This window comes from Bos mutus, chromosome 1 (assembly GCF_027580195.1).
Source record: "Bos mutus isolate GX-2022 chromosome 1, NWIPB_WYAK_1.1, whole genome shotgun sequence".
Classification (NCBI taxonomy): Eukaryota; Metazoa; Chordata; class Mammalia; order Artiodactyla; family Bovidae; genus Bos; species Bos mutus.
In genome coordinates, this window is record NC_091617.1 from 110,700,067 (window position 1) to 110,723,355 (window position 23,289).

At 37.0% G+C, this 23,289-nt stretch overlaps 1 protein-coding gene across 2 annotated transcripts; it reads left to right on the forward strand.

The window, feature by feature from the left end:
• Window positions 1-1,758: 1,758 nt before the first annotated feature.
• Window positions 1,759-22,532, forward strand: SLC33A1 (solute carrier family 33 member 1). 2 transcript variants are annotated; one of them, XM_005896624.3, is made up of 6 exons: window positions 1,765-2,956; window positions 13,154-13,344; window positions 18,700-18,884; window positions 19,158-19,275; window positions 20,260-20,475; window positions 21,490-22,532. In XM_005896624.3, the coding sequence occupies exons 1-6, from the start codon at window positions 2,182-2,184 to the stop codon at window positions 21,655-21,657; spliced, it is 1,653 nt and encodes a 550-aa protein (XP_005896686.1). In that variant the 5' UTR covers window positions 1,765-2,181; the 3' UTR covers window positions 21,658-22,532. The 2 variants fall into 2 exon arrangements, with proteins under 2 accessions (XP_070230445.1, XP_005896686.1); XM_070374344.1 differs by lacking the exons at window positions 13,154-13,344; window positions 19,158-19,275 and having other exon boundaries at window positions 1,759-2,956.
• The last annotated feature ends 757 nt before the right edge of the window (window positions 22,533-23,289 follow it).

The following is a 23,289-nucleotide window of genomic DNA, read 5'->3' on the forward strand; positions in this document are numbered from 1 at the left end:
AATTTAAGGTCCATCTTCAGGAATCCAAACTTTTTCTTCCCTGAATAATTTTGAGATAAACAGTTGTCAAAATGTCAACATTTATATATGGAAGAGGCCAACAATAAGATGCTTTCTCTCTTAAATGGTGTAAGATTTAGTATGTTTATCTTGAATTATATGTTTTTCTTTTTGGCCAAGCCACGGGACTTACCAGATCTTAGTTCCCTGCCCAGGGAACAAAGCTGGGTCACCCAAGTGAAAGTGCAGAGCCCTAACCACTAAACCACCAGGGAAATCCCTCTTTAATTTTAGGATTTAGTTTTGTGGGGGGTTTTTTGGTATATGTAACCTAGTTTTTTATTGGACTATAATTGCTTTACAACGTTGTGTTAAGTTACCATTGTAGGATGAAATGAATCAGCTATATGTATACATATATACTCTCCCTCTTGGACCTCCCTCCCCCCACCCCATCCCACCCACCTTAGTCCTCAGGGAGCACTAAACAGAGTTCCCTGTATTATACACCAGGTTCCCACTTCACTTGATAGTGTATTTATGTAAAACTTAATCTCCCAATTCATCCCACCCTCTCCTTGCCCCCTGTGGCTACCACTGGTGTTCCAGTCTGCGTTTCTATTCCAGACCTGCAAATAGGCGCTACAGGTTGCTCAAGATTAAGTTCTCCGTGATCATTTCAACAACGCACACCTGTTAACAAGAAACAAAATTTTAATATTTGGTTTTTACTAGATATTTTACAGTAACTAAAAAATAGAACGATAAGGAATCATTCCAATCTATCCAATTTAACTAGTTATGCAGACACCAGTTCCCCTAAACTTCTTCCCCCACTTTGAAAAACAGACTAGGAAGAAAGCTAGCGCGCCTTGAGCAGTTTCATTCATTCCAGGAATAAGGAGGTATTGTAAGGAAGGCGCTTAGCCTTTTAGCCAGGACTATTTTTTACCCTCTGGAGGGCACAAACCGTCTCTGCCTGCTAAATAAATTCCATAAACGCAATCCTTCTCCTCACTGTTTCTACCCGGCCCATGAAAGCAGGAGTATCACAAAATACCCAGCCATTGTTTGGGCTTTGCCCACCTCCAGCCTAGTGACTAAATCAGTCCTGAATATTCATTGGAAGGACTGATGCTGAAGCTGAAGCTCCAATACTTTGGTCACCTGATGAGAAGAACTGGTTCATTGGAAGGGACCCTGATGCTGGGAAAGGTTGAAGGCAGAAGGGGACGACAGAGGATGAGATGGTTGGATCGCATCACCGACTGGATGGACAGGAGTTTGAGCAAGCCCCGGGAGTTGGTGAAGGACAGAAGGCCTGGCGTTCTGCAGTCCACGGGATCGCATAGAGTCGGACACGACTGAGCATCTAAACTGAACTGAGCTTAGTGACAAGCCCTCACTGAGTCGCCGAGAATCAGAGGATGCACCGTAGAAACCTTCGGCTATCCGCACAGGCCTAGCTGACTCCGCCCCCACGTGCCTGCAGGGGCCCAATGACCGAGACCCACGCTTTCCATACAGTCGCATGCGCTCACAGCGCCGGAGCTCGTGCGATGCCCCGCCCCGGCTGCAGGGTGCGTTCGCGTTAATCCTCCCAAGAGGTCTCGGCCACTGGGGCTTCAGGTTCCTAGCGAGCATTGTTTCCGAACTCGGCCACGAGAGCGTCTCCTGATTGGCTTGCCCTGGAGGCGGGTTCAGGACTTATTTGAGACTAGGACCACTTCCTGAAGCTCCAGACAGGAAGTTATCAGATGTCTATGGTGTCCGGTGGAGAAAGTGCTGTCGGCTTTTTTGGTGACGGCGAGAGAGGACTGTGGATCGGCTGGACTGGCCGTTTGGCCTCGCCGCAGCTAGGAGCCCGTTTCCATAGCAGCACCACGGCCCGGTCCTCCAGCCTAGACCCCGGCGCGACTGCCCGGGGGATTTCTTCAGGCTCCTTGACGCCGCTCCAAGGGGCACCTACCTGGGTTTTGCCTGGGCCTGCAGCCAGCGGACTGGCTCCCGGCTTCAGCTCTGCGGGCCACAGTAAGAAGTGCCCTTATCAACCCGCGCCCTGCCCCCCTTCCTGAGCCATAGAGACCCCGGTCCAGAGCGACAGCCTTGGACCTGGGACTAGACGGATCCAAGACGCTCAGCCCCGGCCCCCCTCAAACTGGGCTCTGCATCGTCTCTGATATGTCACCCACCGTCTCCCACAAGGACAGCAGTCGGCAACGAAGGCCAGGGACTTTCAACCACTCTCTAGATTTGAAGAGTGGTCCTCTGCCGCCGGGCTCCTGGGATGATAATCTTCCGGAGGTGGTGGGCGGGGAAGGGGACAAAGAAGCTCTTCTTCGGGATATCAGCACTGTTGATTTCTCAAAAACCCCACGGAGCTGCCGGGCGGAATTGAGCAGTATTTTGCTGTTGCTCTTTCTTTACGTACTTCAGGGCATTCCACTGGGCTTGGCGGGAAGCATCCCACTCATTTTGCAGAGCAAAAATGTTAGCTATACAGATCAAGCGTTCTTCAGTTTTGTCTTTTGGCCTTTCAGTCTCAAATTGCTCTGGGCCCCGTTGGTTGATGCGGTTTACTTTAAGAACTTTGGTCGTCGTAAATCTTGGCTTGTCCCAACACAGTATATATTGGGATTCTTCATGATATATCTGTCTACTCAAGTGGACCATTTGCTCGGAAATACAGATGGCCGAACCCCCGACGTGGTTGCTCTCACTGTGACTTTCTTTTTGTTTGAATTCCTGGCAGCCACCCAGGACATCGCTGTGGATGGTTGGGCGTTAACTATGTTATCCCGGGAAAACGTGGGTTATGCTTCTACTTGTAATTCAGTGGGCCAAACAGCCGGCTACTTTTTGGGCAATGTTTTGTTTTTGGCCCTTGAATCTGCCGACTTTTGTAACAAATACTTGCGGTTTGAGCCTCAACCCAGGGGAATCGTCACTCTTTCAGGTAGTGTATTTATTGTGCTGTTGGGTTTATTGTACGTTTATAAATCCTTTCGACAGTGTGTGTGACTGTGTGTGTTAGAACCGTTATTTAATGAACTGGAAATCATATTATGGGAGATGATCGGAGGTAAGTTATCTGTTCTGCTAACATGAGCTTCAGCCAGAATGATTACATTAAAGCAGTCATAATTGATCTGTATTCTGAAGTGATTAGGGAAAGGCAGCTCATCCAATAAACATTGTTGTGTAAGAGCAAACAAAACTCTGAGTCTAGGGATACCTTGGTGCTTGCATAATAATAGGTGCACATTTTTTAAAAGTCTGGCTGGTGTGAATGCATGAACCCAGCCTGACTATAATTTTCCTTTTGTCTTTTGTTAGATTGAGATTTCTAGCTCCATGCTTTCTAGTCCATTCCTACCCTTACTCTTATACCAAGACCCTGTTTCTATCTCATCTAGTCTTCTGATGAATGGAACAGGGTTAATCCATTCAAACATTAGTGAGTGGGCTAAGTGACAGAGTTCAAAGGGCCTTCTGTGATTAAAGCCAATTCCAGCCCTCAAAAAGAACTTGTGAGAGTCAGGCTTTACATTTGCCCTTGCTGAATAAGATTTCATGATGTGGGTAAGTAAAGTTCCCATAAGCCACCAAACACGAGCTGAAAATACAGTGAAGCAGCAAAGTACCAAAAGATACAAGACAGTACATACAGTGTTCCAAATTCCTGAAGCACTGGTTTGTGGCATCTGCTTTTGGGAAATGGTGCTGAAAGAAAGGTTGTGACCAAATTGAAGGTTGTTGACTGAATTGTTTAATTGCTACCAGTAAGAGTTTAAAGTTTGTCCTGTAGGAAATTGTTAATCCTATAGATTTCCCCTTCTTTCTACATGAGCATAACACATAGCCCTGTAATGTTTTCTGTTTTTTTGTGTTTTGGTTTTCTTTTTGTTTTTTAACTTTCCTAAAAACTAAGAAACAGTGTAAAATTGCCATTATCAAAAATAACACTGGTACTATTCGTAATAAGAGCTCTTTATTACTATTGGTAATAGAGTTCTTAATTCTGGTAGTGATGATGAATTTAGGATGAGTTTATGATTGTCTTTTGAAGTATAAAAAGACAGTGGTAAAGTTTAAAAAGCTCAGTGGTGAAGAATCTGCCTACCAATGTAGGAGATGAGGGTTCAGTCTCTGGGTCAGGATGATCCCCTTGAGAAGGAAATGGCAACCCACTCCAGTATTCTTGCCTGGGAATGGACAGAGGAGCCTGGCAGGCTACAGTCCATGGGGCACGAAAGAGTTGGACACGACTTAGTAAACAACAACAAGGTGAGTGGCAAGGGCATTTTAAGGGTTACAACATTCAGGGAAGGGAGGAAAGGATTCACAACTGTATTTCTGAAATCGTATACACCCCCTCCACATCCCTACACCCTGTCAGGGACCCCCCTTTCTACTTCTTTAAACTGCTAGTGAGCCACTATTACTGATAATATTAATAGTTATACATTTTCTTAGTTGGTTTAAGGCTGAAGATAGTTGAGTGATACTGCTATGCACCTAGCCAGATTTGTCTCTTAGTGTTCTGGGGTGGCACTCCTTCTCTATGGATAATTTTCTGCTCAGAAATCCTTTGTGAATGCATCATATCAGCACCTTGTTGCTTTTTACGTGTTTTGCTTTTTGTTTTTTATTGGACGGTTCATATCACCAAAAAAGGCTAATAGGATGATGTGTTCCTTATTATGAGAAAGCCTCAGTAGAGAAATCAAGATTGAAGAGGCCATGGAACCTAAATTACTGAGTAAGTTAGAGCTTTCTTGTGTGTTAACTAAGTGACTCATACAGTATCCTTCCAGAGAATGCAGTTATCCGTTCAAGGACCATTATGGCTATATCCTCCCTCAGCCACAGCCATGCCCCTTTGGGAAGATCAGAGACATACCACTAGATTTTTATTTACACTGGTTTATTATTTTGAATAGCTGTCTTTTTTTGAATTTGAACTGTGTTCTCTAGGAAACTGTAAAAATAACTTACTTTTTAATTGAGCTTTTATATCCGTAGTATATTGCTGTTTTGGGTTCAAGCATTTTAATAAGAGTTGAAGAATTCCTGCTTTTTTCATTCTTATTTGTACAACTGTACATACCACATTTATAATTTTTTTTTTTTGAGGGGGTGGGGGAACTTAGTATAACTAAGAAGAACCAGTGGCTTTGAGAAATTTAGCACAGAGAGAATCATGGAGGAAATACAGTCGCTCAGGTAATAGAAGAGGCAAACACTGAGGTGACTGTTTAGAAAACGAGAAACTTTAAAAGATGCATAATTTTTTTTTTTTTAATTCTGAAATATATTCTGTGATTAGAACTTTGTTTTGAGCTACACATACATAGAGATAGAATACAATCAGAAAGAACAGTTTTTATATCAAGAAAGTAGTAATCTAGTCAATTTAGAATGGAAGGATAGGATGAAAATATTTAATAGAATCCCTTAGAAAGAAAAACTTAATTATGCTGAGATTGCCTTTTGGTTCCTTCAGGAATACAGGACAGTCCTTAACCCAGAGGTAACCTTCTTTTGGTCCTGCCCCGTTGGTTTTCAAGGATCTTTAGTAGCAAAAAGAGACAACCTTTTAAGTTTCAAGAAATACGAGAGTAACCCAGAAGAACACAGAGATTACAGCATAAAGTTTTATGACTTGAAAAGATGTATTTTAGTCCTTTCATTCTTATAGATGAGGAAACTGATAAGGAAACTTAATTGGCTAGTTAGAGATTTACTTATGGCTTAGATTTGCTAAGCCATAAGTGTCTGGTGTTTATTTGGTGTTTTTCCTTCAGTTGTCAGAAAATTAGGAAAAACTTCAAGGAAAGCTTCAAAACCTAAATATAAGATATGCTGATTGGGCTTTTCTGCCAGAGAAATCAGCACTCTGACTGCTGATGTCTAAAAAAAAACATCAGCATGCTCCCAGAATGCCAGATGCCCAGAAGTGACAGATTAAGGGGTGTTTGTTATTTTGTTTTTAAAGTGACCCACATCTTTTTGTTTACTTAGCATTGATTCCCTTTTTGGTACTAGTCATATGACAGGTGTTATAATTTGATGACTAAAACCTGGCCATTCTCTGCCCACAAGTAATTTATAGTGGAGTTTTGCCAACTAAAATGATCTGGTGCAAGACTGGTGCAAGTTATTGGAGAGGACAATGGCGACCTGAAAAACTCATGCCCTTTTAAAGGCAGGTAGGTAGCCTCATGTCTGGGCTTCTCAGGAGGCGCTAGTGGTAAAGAACCTTGCCAGTGCAGGAGACGCGAGAGACACAGATTCAATCCCTGGGTCAGGAAGATCTCCTGGAAAAGGAAATGGCAACCCACTCCAGTATTCTTGCCCAGAGAATCCCCAAGGACAGAGGAGCCCGGTGGGCTACAGTCCATGGCATTGCAAAAGAGTCCAACATGACTTGGTAACTAAACAACAACAACTGGGGCTACAAGATTCAGGAGATATTAAATATTAAAAGCTGGAGACCATACCCCAAAATTTTAAAACAAAGCAAAGGAGAAATGGTACTATAAGCTTTCTTTGTCCAGTAAAGAACTGTGAAATTTTGTGGATGGGGTGCATAAAAGCTAATTTACAAAATACACTGTAAACTAAAAATGCATTTGATTTTATTTGGTATATGTCTTATTTGGTATATGTTGAATTTCACTTCCAATTTCATTGAAATATACTTGGAGGCCAGTTGAATTAGCCTTTAGTATGTAAATGCATCAATAAAAGAATTATAGAACCTCACTAATTACAGTCTTCTACTTTCATTTATAGTGTTCCTAAAAACTCTAGTGGAGAAAGCAAAATAGACTTAATACAAGATACTCTCCTAGAAAATGAAAAATATAAAACCCCTGATTTCATCTGTTCTTTTAAATACAATTTGGGATAAATCTTGCATTTTTCATGTTCTTTTCATTATATTTTTTACTGTGGAGTTTATATCTTACAATGTGTGTGTGTATGTGTATATATATATATGTGCATGCATGCCGTGTTGCTTTAGTGTGTCCAACTCTTTGTGACTCTGTGGACTATAGCCCACCAGGCTTCTCTGTCCATGGGATTCTCCAGGCAAGAATACTGGAGTGGGTTGCCTTGGATCTCCCATACTCATATCTTGGTATGGGAGATCACAAATATGTATTTTATATGTCAGTGTACATGCTGAAATATTTATTAAGGAAAGGGTGCATATTCAGAAAGCAAGATGTTTGTAACCTTCTAGGATTTCTATTTCTTGGTTTGGTGTTAAATAAGAAAAACTTTTTAAATTTCATTTTTTCCCCTTTACTTTTGAACATGATAGCTGAATTTCAGTTGTTATCAGTTAAAGCTATAGAATACATGATTTCAGCACATCTAAGGATTTCTTTCCTTTTAGATATTTTATATTGTCATGGGTTTGAGACCTACATTTCTTTACTTTAAAAATTTTTATTGTATAGTTGATTTACAGTGTTGTGTTGAGACCTGCATTTCTTATTCCTAGCCCAATCATAGAACTTTTAGTAGAACTTTTTCTCGTTTAAATTTCCCACTAGTTTTTAAAAACTTTATTTTTAAATAATTATAGATTCACAGGAGGTTGCAGAGAAATGTTTAGGGAAGTCCTATGCACCCTTTCCCTAGCCTCCACTGTTAAAATCTTATATAACTATAGTACAGTATCAAAACCAAGGAATTGACATTGGTACAATCCATAGAGTTTATTCAGATTTCAAGTTATACTCATTTATGTTTGTATTGCTGTATGCAGTTTTATCACATTTAAGCTTATGTAACCTCCAACACCACTATCAAAATACTCAGCTGTACCTTCTCCACAATATACTTTGCTGTTGTTTCTTTACAGCTATGCCCATTTCCTCCTCTCCATCCCTAATCCCTGCCAGCCCCTAATCTGTTTTCCATCTTTATAGTTATGTTATTTCAGAAATGTTACATAAGTGAAATCATTTAGTGTATGTCCTTTGGTAATTGGCTCTTTTCACTTAGAATAATTTCTTTGAGGTTTTTCCAAGTTGTTACATGGATCAGTGATTTGTTCTGTCTTGTTGCTGAGAAATATTCCATTTTTTTTTTTTTTTACATACTACACTTTGTTTTACCACTCATTTATTGAAGGTGATTTGAGTAGTTTCTAGTTTTTTGATGATTATTATGTGCAAATAAGTTTTCATTTCTCTCAGATAAGTGCCCAGGAATGCAAATGCTGGTTTATTTGTCAGTGCATTTTTAGTTTTGAAAGGAACTGACCAAATTTTTTCTGGAGTGGCTGTATCATTTTCTCTCCTTACCAGCAATATATGAGCGATTCAGTTTCTCTGCATCCTTGCCAGCATTTCCTGTTATTATTTTTCATTTTAGCTATTCTCATGTACCCTGCATCTTCATGCGATAGTTTGGACTACTTACTGTCAACTGTTTTAAAAAGTCAAAATTCAGCTTTCGTCTTACAAAAAGTGATTTTTGGGGTGTCAGGATATAGGTTGTACAAAAACTGAATGCAAGAGCCTCCTATCATAGCATCAGAGTAGAGATATATATGTATGTTTAATTAATACGGATTTTGTGCTTGACCTGAACATATTTTGAAACATGGAAAAGTAAAAGTGAAAGTTGCTTAGTTGTGTCCAACGCTTTGTGACCCCATGGACTATACAGTCCATGGAATTCTCCAGGCCAGAATACTGGAGTGGGTAGCCTTTCCCTTCTCCAGGGGATCTTCCCAACCCAGGGATTGCACTCAGGTCTCCCACATTGCAGGCAGATTCTTTACCAGCTGAACCACAAGGGAAGCCCTTAAAACATGGAAAGAGTGGTTCATTTTCTTCTGTTCAGTGATACATGCTCCAGATTTAGCATGAGATGGGAGCATTGCATCTATTGGTCTCTAAGCTTCAGTTTTGCATCCTGGGCTGAGTTTAATGTTTTGGGACAATAGGGCTCTTGATAACCAGACAGCTGCTTAATCGGGTGCTTGATTGAAGAAACCATTTCTTCTACCCCAGAGGAGAACCTAACATTGCTGGAGTTAATGAAAAAGTATGTGATCTCAAACATGGCACCTCTCTAAGGGGTTAGGAAAACCAAAGGATTATGAAGATTTCAAAATTAGCTTTGTGTTTAGTCAGTTTTTCCATTGCATGCTGTCTTTCAAAAATTCTAATCCTCAAATAAGATATACTATATTGTATAATCAAAACAGCATTTTCTGGGAATGCTCTTTGGCATAGATGTTTTGAGAAAATGCTTAAGGGAGTGGTTTGTGACATAGAAGAAAGTTCTGTTTTTTGTTGAGACTTAGCTAGTGAGCCAGGGCCAGATACATAGTATTTCTATTTCAGTGTCTTCCATGGTGAAAGTGAGAGCAGTGGACTGATGATAGCTGTCTAAAGTCCCTTCATACTCTGACTTGTGAAGCAGAGAAAGCTGTGCTGAAAGCAAGATAAAAGGAAGGCCTGATGGTAATGTAAAACAGAAACTGAAAGTTTGTTTTCCTGCCACTGACTTCTGAAGGACTGAGGTTAATTCCCACACTGTGAGAGTTAGAGAGAAGCTGTTCTGATCCAAGGATGGTTCTTATCAGACTGTGCTTAATTTTTCTACCTTTTCTGATGGTGGAAGAGAATGAACCTACGCCACAGAGGATCTGGAGGCCTGGTCCAAAGCCTTGAAGGTTTGCTCCAGTATCTACGTTCCAGACTTCATAATTGGAGCTAAAATAAGTACCTTTTTCCTCAGGTCTGTCTGTTTGATCGGAAGAGAGCTTCCTTGCAGTAGGTGTGTCTGAGCATCTGAGTAGTATAATGGGACGCATTCTTGTTTCAGAATCAGATCTGAATTTGAATCCCCCCTCTGGTACTTTCTGGTTTGTGATTCTCTTTCACTGAGTATAAAGTAGGAATAACAATGCTTGTCTTAGAGAGTGATTTGGAGACTTACTGCACTGTCCTGTGTTTTGCCTTGGCATAATAGACATTCAGGAGTTGACTGTTATATCCTTTATGAATACTGGTGAATTGTTGCATAAGCTTATCTGCAAACAATACTGAACCCGTTTAACTTGTTCTTATTAATTTTTTTTCTCTCTTTGCACTGGATCAAAGAGTTTAAATTTAGATAAAGATTTTGTTCATTAAAACTGGGAGAATACACTAAACAAAAAATACTATACTAAAAAAATTTTTGCTGAAAGTAGTATATAACTTTAGTTTAAATTTTCACTTAAGATTTTTATAAAGACCGTTAATTGAAATTTCTGGTGACAGTGAAAGCTTTTTTCAGGGTTTCTTGAATTGCTCATTTAAATCAAATAATGAACAAGAACTTTAATGAGAATAAATATTACAGATGATATTCCATAAATGTCATTATTTGTCAGTTTCACAGACGAAATTAAGAATGCAAAAATAATGAACATTAGCCTCACTTAATTGTAAGAATAATCTTTAAATTGTTGTTCATTGGTTTTGAACTAGATTTCAAAACTATGTTAATACAAACTAGAAGTTATGTTGTGATGTTATTTTAATGAGCTTTAATCATAAGATATGTATTTATTAGTGCATTTTAAAGTGAATACCTTTGCATTTAGGAATCTCAGTTTTTCCTATTTCCTGTTTTTCTTCTGATATCTAGAATTAATGATGGCTTCTTCTCAACTTTTGATGGGGTTATGTCTAGTAAGCCCAGTATAAGTTGAAAATTTTTAAGTCTTAACTTAGTCTTGCCTACCTTAAACGTGCTCAGAACACTTACATTAGCCCACAGTGAGGCAAAATCATCTAACACAAAGCCTGTCTTATAGCAGAGTGTTGAATATCATGTAATTACTGAGACTGTACTGAAAGTGAAAACCATAGTGCTTGTCTGGGTACAGAATGGTGGTGCATTTAGCCTTGTGATTGTGTAGCTGACTGGGAGCCGTAACTTTCAGGTGCTGCCCAACTTCACAGCAGAGGTTCATAATGAATATTGCTAGCCTGGGAAAAGATGGAAGTTTGAAGTGCAGTTTCTACTGAAGGCATATTGCTTTCACACTATCATAAAATTGAAAAATCTCAAGTGAGGCCTTCATAAGTTGGGGTCCATCTGTGTAAATTCCTGTTATGGAGAGAAGAATTCATCTCAGAATACAAATTTCCATGTATGTTTGAGAAGATTTAGCTTTTTTATTTGCATAATTTGAATAGCAGAGCCTCATTTTTGGTTACCCTTCTGGAGACTAATTAGCCAATTCAAGTAGATTCTTTTTATGTTTTAAGTGTATTGATTTAGTTTTGGCTGTGCTGGGACTTTGTTGCTGCGCCGTCTAGTTGCAGTGAGCAGGCTGCTCTCTGGTTGTGGTACATGGGCTTCGCATTGCTGTGGCTTCTCGTTGCAGAGCACAGACTCTAGGGCATGTGCGCTGCAGTAGCTGTGATGCATGGGCTTAGTTACCCCACTGCATGTGGAAGCTTCCCAGACCAGGGATCAAACCCATGTTCCCAGCATTGGTAGGCAGATTCTTAACCACTGGACCACCAGGAAGTCCTAGTAGATTCTTAATTCAACAGTATTAAAAAAAAAAACAAAAAACTTTATATAAGCAGTATGAAATAATGGAACCCAAATCAGAAGATTTATTAGGTTCTGCCTCTTAATTGGACCTATGGCAAAGATTTAAATATTCTGAGCTTTTCCTTGTCTCTCATAGTAATAATGCCTGTTTTGCTTGTCTCACATGTTGACTACAAAAATCAAATGAAATAGGGAGCTTGCCTGATGGTCCAGTGGCTAAGACTCCATATTCCCAATGCGGGGGGCCCAGGTTTGATCCCTGATCAGGGAACTAGATCCACATGCAACAACTAAGACCTGGTGCAGTCAAATAAATAAATAAGAATATATAACATTTTTTTAAAAATCAAATGAAAAAACAGGTAAGAAAGGATTATTTAAATACTAAGGTGAATTTGATCTATACTGTGAGTTAAGTTGATCTATGATGCTGTTTGCCTTCATCATAAGTGAGTTTTAAACTGTAGTAGCTACCTTTACCTAGCACAGCAGAACAAGACTAATAGAGGAAAACCTTGACTTAAGGAAGGTCTACCTTTTTTGGAAAAAGATGGCTAGACTTCATGAACAGTTAGTTGATTGTGTTGCATTAGCAATAAACTAAAAAGCAAACACATGTAATACAGTTCCAGAATGTTAGAGCTAGAAAACACCTGGAATTTTCTAGGCAAGTCTTCTTACTTTACAAATGAAGGAACCGAGAGAGAGTTATGCATTTTCATAGAGATAAAATAAGATGCATTCTCATGGTAGTTAAGGAGATACAGTTTTTAAAATGGGTTGTATGAGGCGCTGACTTCAAATGTAACTTCAGGCAATGTTTCAGCCTTCTCTCAGCCTGTTTCATCATCTGAAAATTGGGACTGGTGATAACTTCATCTATTGTGTTGTTGTAGTAAAGGGAATGATATGTGTAAACTGCTTAGCACATTTATAGCACATGGTATGCACTCAAGAAATAGTGCCTCTATTATTAATATTATTTTTAGCTATTATGCAGAATCTTCCAGAACATTATTCACTCTCTCTGCTTGTTTAAAATATTGGCCAGTGGCCCAGCTCTCTTCCACTGAAACAACCAAAAGAGTGTGTTATGTTTATGTATCACAGAATTGAAAGAGAATATTCTTAAACAGATTAAAAACAAAGTTTAAAAACAAAAGGCCGAAAATTTAATGTAAATGATCATGTTTGTTGTCTAAGTTGTCAAAATTTAATAAAGAACTGAAATGATTTAGGTGCTTAAGAATTTATGACTGATAGATCTTATGGGATATGGAAATCATCTCCTGCCCTTAAATAAAATGACATAATAGACTTTTATTTCATTCAACCCACTAAACCCTTTCCTTTTTCCTTGTTAAGTATCGCTGTCTGTTCTGGGTCTGTGTAATGTCTTGTATCTGCTGTGCTTGGTCTGGTGCCAATGACAAGCCCTATGTGTTGATTTTTTTTTTTTTAACAGATTTTAGTTGAGAAAAAGTTGTGTACAGAATTATTTAGTATCAGTGAAGGTACATTATTTCACATGTTAATTATAGATATAAAACATTTTAAATTTCAGATTTCCTTTTCTTCTGGGGAACTGTATTTTTGATAACAACAACTTTAGTTGCCCTACTGAAAAAAGAAAACAAAGAAGTATCAGTAGGAAAAGAAGAAACTCAAGGGATCACAGACACTTACAAGCTGCTTTTTGCAATTGTAAAAATGCCCGCAGTTCTGACATTTTGCCTTCTGATTCTAACTGCAAAGGTAAGAGATTGATAAAGCAAATCCCCCATTCTGTTACAAGTACCGATATCATGGAATACTTCTGCTGCTGTTTCATAAGTCCCTTTTCACTAATACTAGAATTTAACAATGATAACTAATATACTTTATTTACTAAATGTATTTAAACAGATGTGATGATAGCAAATCAGACATAATTTCAAACTAAGCTAAATGTCTTAGGATCTTGAAAAAATTATGCCAATTTGAAGTACTTGTAGTCATTGTCAGTGTTTTTAATGAATGATATTAATGCTCAGAAGGGAAATGAATGCTATGAAAAACTAACAGCATTCTGCTATTAGAATGAGTATATACTTAATGTCAAAGGTATTGAAATTACTTACTTAGAAAGTAATTTACAAAGATATGGAAATGAATATTAGAAGTCTATTTAAAAATCAGTTGAACTATTTCAAAATGTTAAAAAGAAATATACCATCAAACAAATGGATGTTTTGGTGACAATTCTATATGTTTTCTCTATTAAGATGTCTTAATTTTTTATAGTTCTAAAATATTTTAAAGAGATTATGCTAGAAGAAAGGTAAGTATACTTTGTTATAATGAACTATTAGAATTATTATTCCTAAAATATAAAATTGGTTACAGGATTTTTGAACTATATATTTAAACCTATCTATATAAACACTTTCATAGCTATATTTTGATAACACTAAAGTAAAAATTATAGTCTCATTGTTTTGAAATAGTGAGTTTTCCCTCTCTGATAGGGAGGGTTGGGTTTTTAGGAAATTTTAGGAAGGTTTAAACTTAAGGTTCAACTTTAGAAAATGCTAAAAGGTTCAGTTCAGTTCAGTCACTCAGTCATGTCCGACTCTTTGTGACCCCCATGAACCGCAGCACACCAGGCCTCCCTGTTCATCACCAACTCCCAGAGTCCACCCAAACCCATGTCCATTGAGTCGGTGATGCCATCCACCCACTCATCCTCTGTCGTCCCCTTCTCTTGCCCTCAATCTTTCCCAGCATCAGGGTCTTTTCAAATGAGTCACCTCTTCGCATCAGCTGGCCAAAGTATTGGAGTTTCAGCTTCAACATCAGTCCTACTAATGAACACCCAGGACTGATATCCTTTAGGATGGACTGGTTGGATCTCCTTGCAGTCCAAGGGACTCTGAAGAGTCTTCTCCAAAACCAGAGTTCAAAAGCATCAATTCTTCAGTGCTCAGCTTTCTTTATAGTCCATCTCTCACATTCATACATGACCACTGGAAAAACCGTAGCCTTGACTAGATGGACCTTTGTTGACAAAGTAATGTCTCTGCTTTTTAATATGCTGTCTAGGTTGGTCATAACTTTCCTTCCAAGGAGTAAGTGTCTTTTAATTTCAAAGGTTCAAGAAAGTTAATACTATTATAATGTATTATCTAATTACATCATTTAGAGATAACCATTGGTAGTATTTTTGGTATATTTCTGCTTTCCCCTATGTAGGTATATGTATGTGCATGCACATGTATATACACACTTTACATGTATAAATATAATTAATACATTAGCTATAGTTAATATATACACACAAATACTTTAAAAGTGAAATTGCATGTAATTTTTATCTTGTTATTGTCTTATTCCATATTCCTATATCATTAATATTTGATAACATGCTTTTTAATAGCTATAAATTGTTACAGTATATAAATGTGCTATAATTTACTAATTTTTTCTATTATTGTATATTTAATTTGCCATGTGTTTTAATTACAAAACTGTACTAGTGAATATATTTGGGTGTAATTCTTTGGTGTTCTGAATATTTCCTTCCAGTAGATTCTTAGGTTCTTTCCTTCCAGTAGATTCAGTGAGTATGATTGTTAAATTGCTTTCTAAAAGATTTTATAATTTATACTGTCACCAGGAGAAGGCAATGGCACCCCACTCCAGTACTCTTGCCTGGAAAATCCCATGGACGGAGGAGCCTGGTAGGCTGCAGTCCATGGGGTCGCTACAGTCAGACACGATTGAGCGTCTTCACTTTCACTTTTCACTTTCATGCATTGGAGAAGGAAATGGCAACCCACTCCAGTGTTCTTGCCTGGAGAATCCCAGGGACGGGGAAGCCTGGTGGGCTGCCGTCTATGGGGGTCGCACAGAGTCGGACACGACTGAAGTGACTTAGCAGCAGCAATATATAAGGAGTTGCTTCAAATACAGAGTCTAGAATTCCATGTTCCCCCTTTAAAGTAAACCTCATTAAAAGTAACGTCTCTTCTAACTTTTAACATCATAGATTAGTTTTCCCTACTTTCCAGTTTTATATAAGTGGAGTATCCAGTATGTTTTCTTACGTCTGGCTCTTGTACTCTTTTACTCAACATCATATTTGTGTAATTTATCCATATTATTTATAGCAATAGTTTGTTCATCTTGTTGCTTATAATATTCCTTTGTAGGAATATACCACAATTTATTTATCCCATTCTATCAGGAGATGTTTAGGTTATTTCTACTTTTGGACCATTATAACTAGTGCTTCTGTGAACTTTTGTGTACGTTACTTTTGGTGAATGTAGGTAAACATTTCTGCTGGGTAAATACCTAGGAGTAGAATTGCTGGGCCATAAGAAATGCATAGTCTATATGCATTAATATAAGAAATGCATAGTCTATACTATAAACAGTTTCTTGATTGTTCCAATTTTCCCTACCACAAGCACTGTTAGAGAGTTTTAGTCATTACACAGCCTTGAAACCATAGTATTGTCTTTTCAATTTTAGCCTTTCTGGCGGGTATGTCATAGCATCTCATTAGGATTATAATTTTTAATTTCCCTGATGACTAAAGAAATTGAGCATCTTCTCATATGGTTATTGGCCATTTGAATATCCAGAGTTCCCCCTTTCTTTAAATTTGTAGAATTTTTATTTTTTATGTATCCTGGATATGAGGGCTTTTGTTGGATATATGTATTGCAGATATCTCCTACACCACTTTTAAGTTGGGAAGAGAAAGTATGAAATATCTTTGACTTTTAATTTTTTGTGTGTGAACTTCGCTCTTTGGCTTCATTCTGAGAAGTTAAAGTATTTGAAGTAATATTTAGTGTTAAAATATTTTTTATTTGTATATTTTTACTTACTGAAAATTTACTTGTATAATTGGAGGAATACCCATATGTTTATCCAAATTCTATAATTAATTGTTAATAGTTAGGTCTACTTTTTTATTCTGTAAATTATGTTATTTTACATATTTCTTATGAAGTATTAGATAGTAATTTGTACATATCATGCCCTTTTATCCATAAATGCTTTAAGTATGTAGTGTATCTCCTAAGAATAAGGACTTCGTCCTGCAAAGCCACAACTTGATAAAAAATCAGGAAGTTTAAATTGATACAATACCATTTTCCTTTTAGCAAATTATTTATTTTCTGCTATGCTGAGTCTTCATTGCTGCATGCGGGCTTTCTCTAGTTGCAGTGAGTGGGGGCTGCTCCTTGTTGCAGTGCCCTGGCTCCTCGTTGCAGTGCGCTGGCTCCTCCCTGCAGTTGGTTCTCCTCTTGTGGAGCATGGGCTTCAGTAGTTGCAGCACACCAGCTCAGTACTCGTGGCCCACGAGCTCTAAAGCACAGGCTCAGTAGTTGCAGTGCTTGGGCTCTAGTTGCTCCACAACATATGCGATTTTCCCAGACCAGGGATTGAACCCGTGTCCCCTGCATGGGCAGGTGGATTCTTAGCCACTACCACCAAGGAAGTCCAACACAATACCGTTTTCTAGTCATAGTCCGTATCCAGATTTCCCTAGTTATCCCCTAGAGCAGCCTTTATAACTTAATTTTTTTCTGGCCAGCAATCCAATTTAGGATCACATACTGCATTTAGTTGGTATGAGCCCTTCTTTGTTCTTCATGACCTGCTGGGCACACTTTTTTTTTGGTTTTTTTTTTTAAGATTACTTATTTGTTTATATTTGGCTGTGCTGGGTCTTTTATACTGCATGGGCTTTCCCTGTTTGCACCGAGTGAGGGCTATGTTCTAGTTGGAGTACACAGGCTTCTCATTGTGGTGGCTTCTCTTAGTGAAGCTCCTGGGCTCTAGGGTGCTGGGCTTCAGTATTAAGTACTTAGTATTCAGTACTAAGCACAGGCTTAGTAGTTGTGGGGCTTCGTTGCTCTGTTGCATGTGGAATCTTCCCAGACCAGGGATTGAACTAGTGTCCGCTGCATTGGCAGGGGGATTCTTTATCACTGGACCACCAGAGAAGTCCATCCTGGACCTTTTAAAAAATATTATTTTATTTTATTGGATCATAATTGATTTACAATGTTGTATTAGTTTCAGGTGTACAGGAAAGTAGTTCAGTTACACATATACATATATTCATTCTGTTTTAGATTCTTTTTTCATATAGGTTGTCAGAATTTTGAGTAGAGTTTCCTGTGCTCTACAGTAGGTCATTGTTGGTTATCTATCTATATAGTGGTATGTAGTGATCTAGACACTTTTAAAGAAGACAGGCCGGTTATTCTGTAGAAAGGCCTTCCGTTTATGTTTGTCTAATGTTTCTTCATGTTTAGGTCCATTTTGTGAATATATGTCAGAAATATCACAGAAATAATACTGTGAATCTTCAGGGAAGTTTATCAGGAGCCATATCATGTCCCTTTAACCATTAATTATTGTGTTAACCTTGATTACCTTGTTTAATACATTGCAAGATTATTATTTTTCCTTTTGTAATTAAAAATTCATTTGTAGGGAAGTACTTTGAGGCCATCTAAATATCTTGTTTCACCTCAAACTTTGCACACTACAATATTTTAGCATTCTTACTCTTTTTTTTGTGGTTGTTTTTAAGAATTAATCTAAGCATACTTTTTTTTTTTATCCATCATTTAAATCAACCTCTTAGATATGTTTTCTCAGAATTACTTTTGAAAAGCTAGATGACTTTTTGTTGTCAGTCAGAAATCATCAAAAATGTGTATGGTATGTGGCAATGATACTTCATTTTAACCAGATTTATTTGGAGTCCAGAGCTTTTCTTTTAAACTTAAAATATACAGAGCAGTAAGTTTAGACTTGAACACTGTTGATTGTGAGACAGAAATTTTTGAAATGGAAATTTAATTGTAATTAAAATTACAGTTCAAAGACTGCTGAATTTTCACTTGTTTTCACTCCATATTTGTAAGTAGACCATAGAGCTAAGTATGCCTCCATAACTTGCTTGTTGTACCAGATATGATACTTACTTCTAACTGGCATGAGTCATTGATAAGACTGAGGTTTCTAAATTACTTACGTATACTTGGAGGAAAATATTTCATAAGTCATAAATTAAAATATTTTTTTGTTTTTATATTGCAGATTGGTTTTTCAGCAGCAGATGCAGTAACAGGACTGAAATTGGTAGAAGAGGGAGTACCCAAAGAACATTTAGCCTTACTGGCAGTTCCAATGGTTCCTTTGCAAATAATATTGCCTCTGATTATCAGCAGATACACTGCAGGTCCCCAGCCACTAAACATATTTTACAAAGCCATGCCCTACAGGTAAAAATGAAATGAAACCTTACTAAATAAGAGAGGTTAAATGAGGAACAGTCATCAGTATCACTAATGTCTATGTATAGAGTGTAAATGGTAAAAGGCTTGAAAAACATCTTAACTTCTGTATCATTTATATGCACTTTCATCTCTTTTAAACTTCCTAACAGGTTTTAGATTCAGGCTTCTTTCATATGGTAGGCACACAGATTTCTGTTTCTGTTATTCTTTTTTAACCTAAAATAGAAGTCAACTCCACCTTTCTTTCTTATTCTGTAGATTATTGTTTGGATTAGAATATGCTCTACTGGTCTGGTGGACTCCTAAAGTAGAACATCAAGGGGGATTCCCTATATATTACTATATTGTAGTGCTGCTGAGTTATGCGTTACATCAGGTAAGCTTGCAGTGGTTTTTCCCAGGCAGTAAACTGTCCTGTGTAAAATAAAGATGTTTTTCTACAGTTTCCTTAAAATAATGATAATAAATTTTAAGATTTATGCATGAATTGGATACTGAAGAAATTAGTAAACTTTAAAGCTTGTGGATTTAAATATATATACACACACACACATATATATATATTTATTTGGCTGTCTTGGATCTTAGTTGTGGCACTTGAGATCTTCTCTAGTTGTGGCATGGGCTGCAGAGTGTGCAAACTCAGTAGTAGTGGCACACGGACTTAGCTGCTCCATGGCATATGGGATCTTAGTTCCCTGACCAAGGATCGAACCTGTGTTTTCATGTTCCTAAATGGAGGGTTAATTCTTTCTGCTTAAGCACTTTTTGCCTCTCAAGGAGATTTTCCTCTTCAGTTTGTCATGTAAATTTTTAATTATATATAAGAAAGTTATATGCATATAATTATATATTCATATTACCTTTGGATATTTGAGTGCTTACATGTATAATACATATATCCACACATATGATATCTTTAGGTATGGTATAAATATGAAGTTTTGCTTATTACTGTATGCATCCTTCAGTGCCACCTCACTTGTCATTCTCAATTGAGCCTTCCTTGAATACATGTGATAGAATTAATCTCCTGTTTATTTAGGCCCTGATAGCATGATGTATGCACTTCCTCTTTTTACAGTATTTACTACATTTAATTGTATTTATTTATTCCCGTTTTCCCAGCTTAGAATAAATTCTTCAAGGGCACAGAAGGACTGTATCTTATTCATCTTTGTATTACTGTGACCAGACTTAAAGCCTGGCCTGTAGCAGGGGCTCAATAAATATTTGTTGGTTTGAGTTTAAAAAGAGTCATGAAAATTAATTTTCAGATTTATGCTTTTAATGTTCTTAATTTAGACCATATCTTTCTAAAGTTTAGTTGTCCTGAAGATGTTTTATGTTTTCCTTGTAGGTTACATTGTACAGCATGTATGTTTCCATAATGGCTTTTAATGCGAAGGTTAGTGATCCACTTATTGGCGGAACATATATGACCCTTTTAAATACTGTGTCCAACCTGGGAGGAAACTGGCCTTCTACGGTAGCTCTTTGGCTGGTAGATCCCCTCACAGTAAAAGAGTGTGTAGGAGCATCAAACCAGAATTGCCGAACACCTGATGCTGTTGAGGTAAGTAAGTTGCAATTTTAGTTAATAGTAAGCGAATATTAAGATACTAATTTCCTCATTTTGCCTCTAGAGGTACTTCATCTTTTTAAAATCATATCTGCCCAGTCTCTAATAGTTTTTTTCTTTCCCACCGTAACTGAGGGTATAACACACTCAAATCAGTAAAAGTAGCTCACTTGGAGTTCCTTCTCAGCAAGGAAGGAATCTCCTCTACCTTGTGTACCATTGTCCTATACAATAGGAATTTAATATTAGTACATGAAAGTTTTATAATGATAGAAGGGAAATTCCATTGGCTTTCATGTTACAAATGGAGCTAAAACTGAGTGGTTAGTAGTTCGTTGGTAAATTATTTCAAAGTAACATTAACCCACTTCTAGAGTAAACTCATTGAAAATTTCTGCACACTTCCAAATATGAAAAGCTGTATCTTGAAAATGAATATTGTTTACAGCAAGAGCTGAAAATTGTTTTTAATACTCTTAGTAGCATTAGACAGATTAAGATACATTAACTTTGGAGAAGGAAATGGCAACCCACTCCAATATTCTTGCCTGGGAAACCCCATGGACAGAGGGGCCTGGCAGGCTACAATCTGTGGGTCCAAGAGTTGGACACGACTTAGCGACTGAACAACAACAACAAAATTTTACTTAACATTGTGACATGAGCATGACCCTGTATCCTTAAATACTTCTTGAGTGCATACCTTTTTTCTTTTTATAGTTGTTTTATTTAAATTAGGGTCCATATAAGTTCCCTTTACTGTGTTTTATTATTTTTCCTGTTACATCTCTTTAATTCTATAACAGTTCCCCTCTTTTTTGGGGGTAGTAATAAAAAATATATCTAACATTAAAAAAAGATACATTAACTAGTTTTGTCACTTGAATGAAATGTTTGAGCACAAAAGTATTTTGATTAATCCTTTAAATCACAAAGTAGAAACGTATAAAGTGCTGAATACTTCCATTTTGAAATTGTGGAGTATTTATTATAATTTTATTTTTACAGCTTTGCAAAAAACTCGGTGGCTCGTGTGTTACTGCACTGGATGGTTATTATGTGGAATCTGTTATTTGTGTTTTGATTGGATTTGGTTGGTGGTTCTTTCTTGGTCCAAAACTTAAAAAATTACAGGATGAAGGACCATCTTCATGGAAATGCAAAAGAGACAAGTAATGCATTCACAACTGGACATTCTAGGAAGGTAACTCTAATTTAGTTTTAACTCAGAGAGTTATGATAATCAGTGTACAGGAGTATAAAATATTATTTTAAACAGGAAATTATTAATATAAAATGCCAAATGGTTAAAAATATAGAAACCTCTCTGTATATTTAAATATACTTTTTCCTTACCTTGTCAATGTATTTAAAGTTTACTTAAGTTCAGGGAATTGGTACTAAAATAACTTTTCTGGTCTTGTTATTTGATTTATAGATCTTTTTAATTTACTGACCAAAGCATGTTTTAAGCTGCAGTGCAGTAGTCATGGGTGATAACCATGCAGTCAAGTATTGTTATTGTACCTATCATTGAGCTATGTTAAAATTTTTGGTAAAATATGATAAGTGGAACATAGCTTGATATTCATGTACTATCCACAACTAGTCTGGCCTTGTCAGTTAAATCTTATTTTGAATTGCAAATTGGTAAAATGTTATGTGGAATTTGCTGAGATGAGAATGTAAACTACTGAAATACCATTTTAATTGTTATTTTCTGACTGTAACCACATTGTGCTAATGAATCTGTGTTAAAGACTATTTTAAATGTATTTCCTGCTTTTGTAAACATTAAAGATTTATAAGAAGATTATTCAAACTATTTTTTATAAAATGAAAGCTATGACTTCTAATTTATTGATTCCCCTTCTCCTCCCCCTTTTTGGAAGCTATCTTGATTCCTTTTTAACTCTTATCCTAAAGCATACATATGTTTTTTGTCATAAGTACTTCATGGCACATGGACAGCTCACAAGGGCATCAAATTTAATGTTGTATGTATGTTTGTGGCAAAGTTTTGAAAATAAAAATTAAATGTTTTTCTTCAAGTAGTTTGTTTTTGTTATTGACAGGAAAAAAAAAACAGTAAAACTTACTGATTAAGTAAAATTTAAATTAATAATACTGTAGTTTTAGAAACTAATGTTTTGAAGAGAGAGACAAAGACATTTTGTGCCTTTGACACGTTATGTACTGGAAAAGGTTTCTTAATTAAGCACTTTACTAATGAGAAAAGATCTCACAATTGCTTTATACCAAATCAGGTACTAATTTTTACTTATTAAAGCACAGCCTTCTGTTTGTAAACTGTAGTTTCCAATTGAGAATTGCTTTCCCAGGAGAATTAAGGTTTTGAGTACTTTAACAATTTCCAGCATATTATGTGAACCTGGTGATAAGGTTCTATGCGTGTTTTGTGTTGTATGGTACTTTGACTCTTTAGAGAGTACATAAATCTTTCAAAAGTTTGAGAAAAGGAGATAGTAAGTTGACTCTCATTTAATAACTATTATCTTTGTGGGAAAATGCATACTACTGTTTGATTATGTTAATTTAATGACATAGATTGAGTTTTAGGGTGGGATTTTTGTAAGTAATGGAGGAGAAAGTAGGTGGGAGAAAATGGCATCTGAAGAAACATAGAGGCACTGGCTTCTAGAACTCACACATTGGCATTGGAAAGCCTGTGTTAGGCATTGATGTCAGATCCTGAAGAATCACCTGAAAAATCATCCTAGAAATACACCAAATGATAGACTACAGTACTTTATCTGGTGGGTTTTCCATTGTCATGTATTATAGTCA

Coding starts and splice junctions, on each gene's coding strand:
- SLC33A1 (XM_005896624.3), top strand. CDS start 2,182: ATGTCACCCACCGTCTCCCACAAGGACAGCAGTCGGCAACGAAGGCCA. Junction 13,345..18,699: donor TTCTGATTCTAACTGCAAAG/GTAAGAGATTGA, acceptor TTTATATTGCAG/ATTGGTTTTTCAGCAGCAGA. Junction 20,476..21,489: donor GAACACCTGATGCTGTTGAG/GTAAGTAAGTTG, acceptor TTATTTTTACAG/CTTTGCAAAAAACTCGGTGG.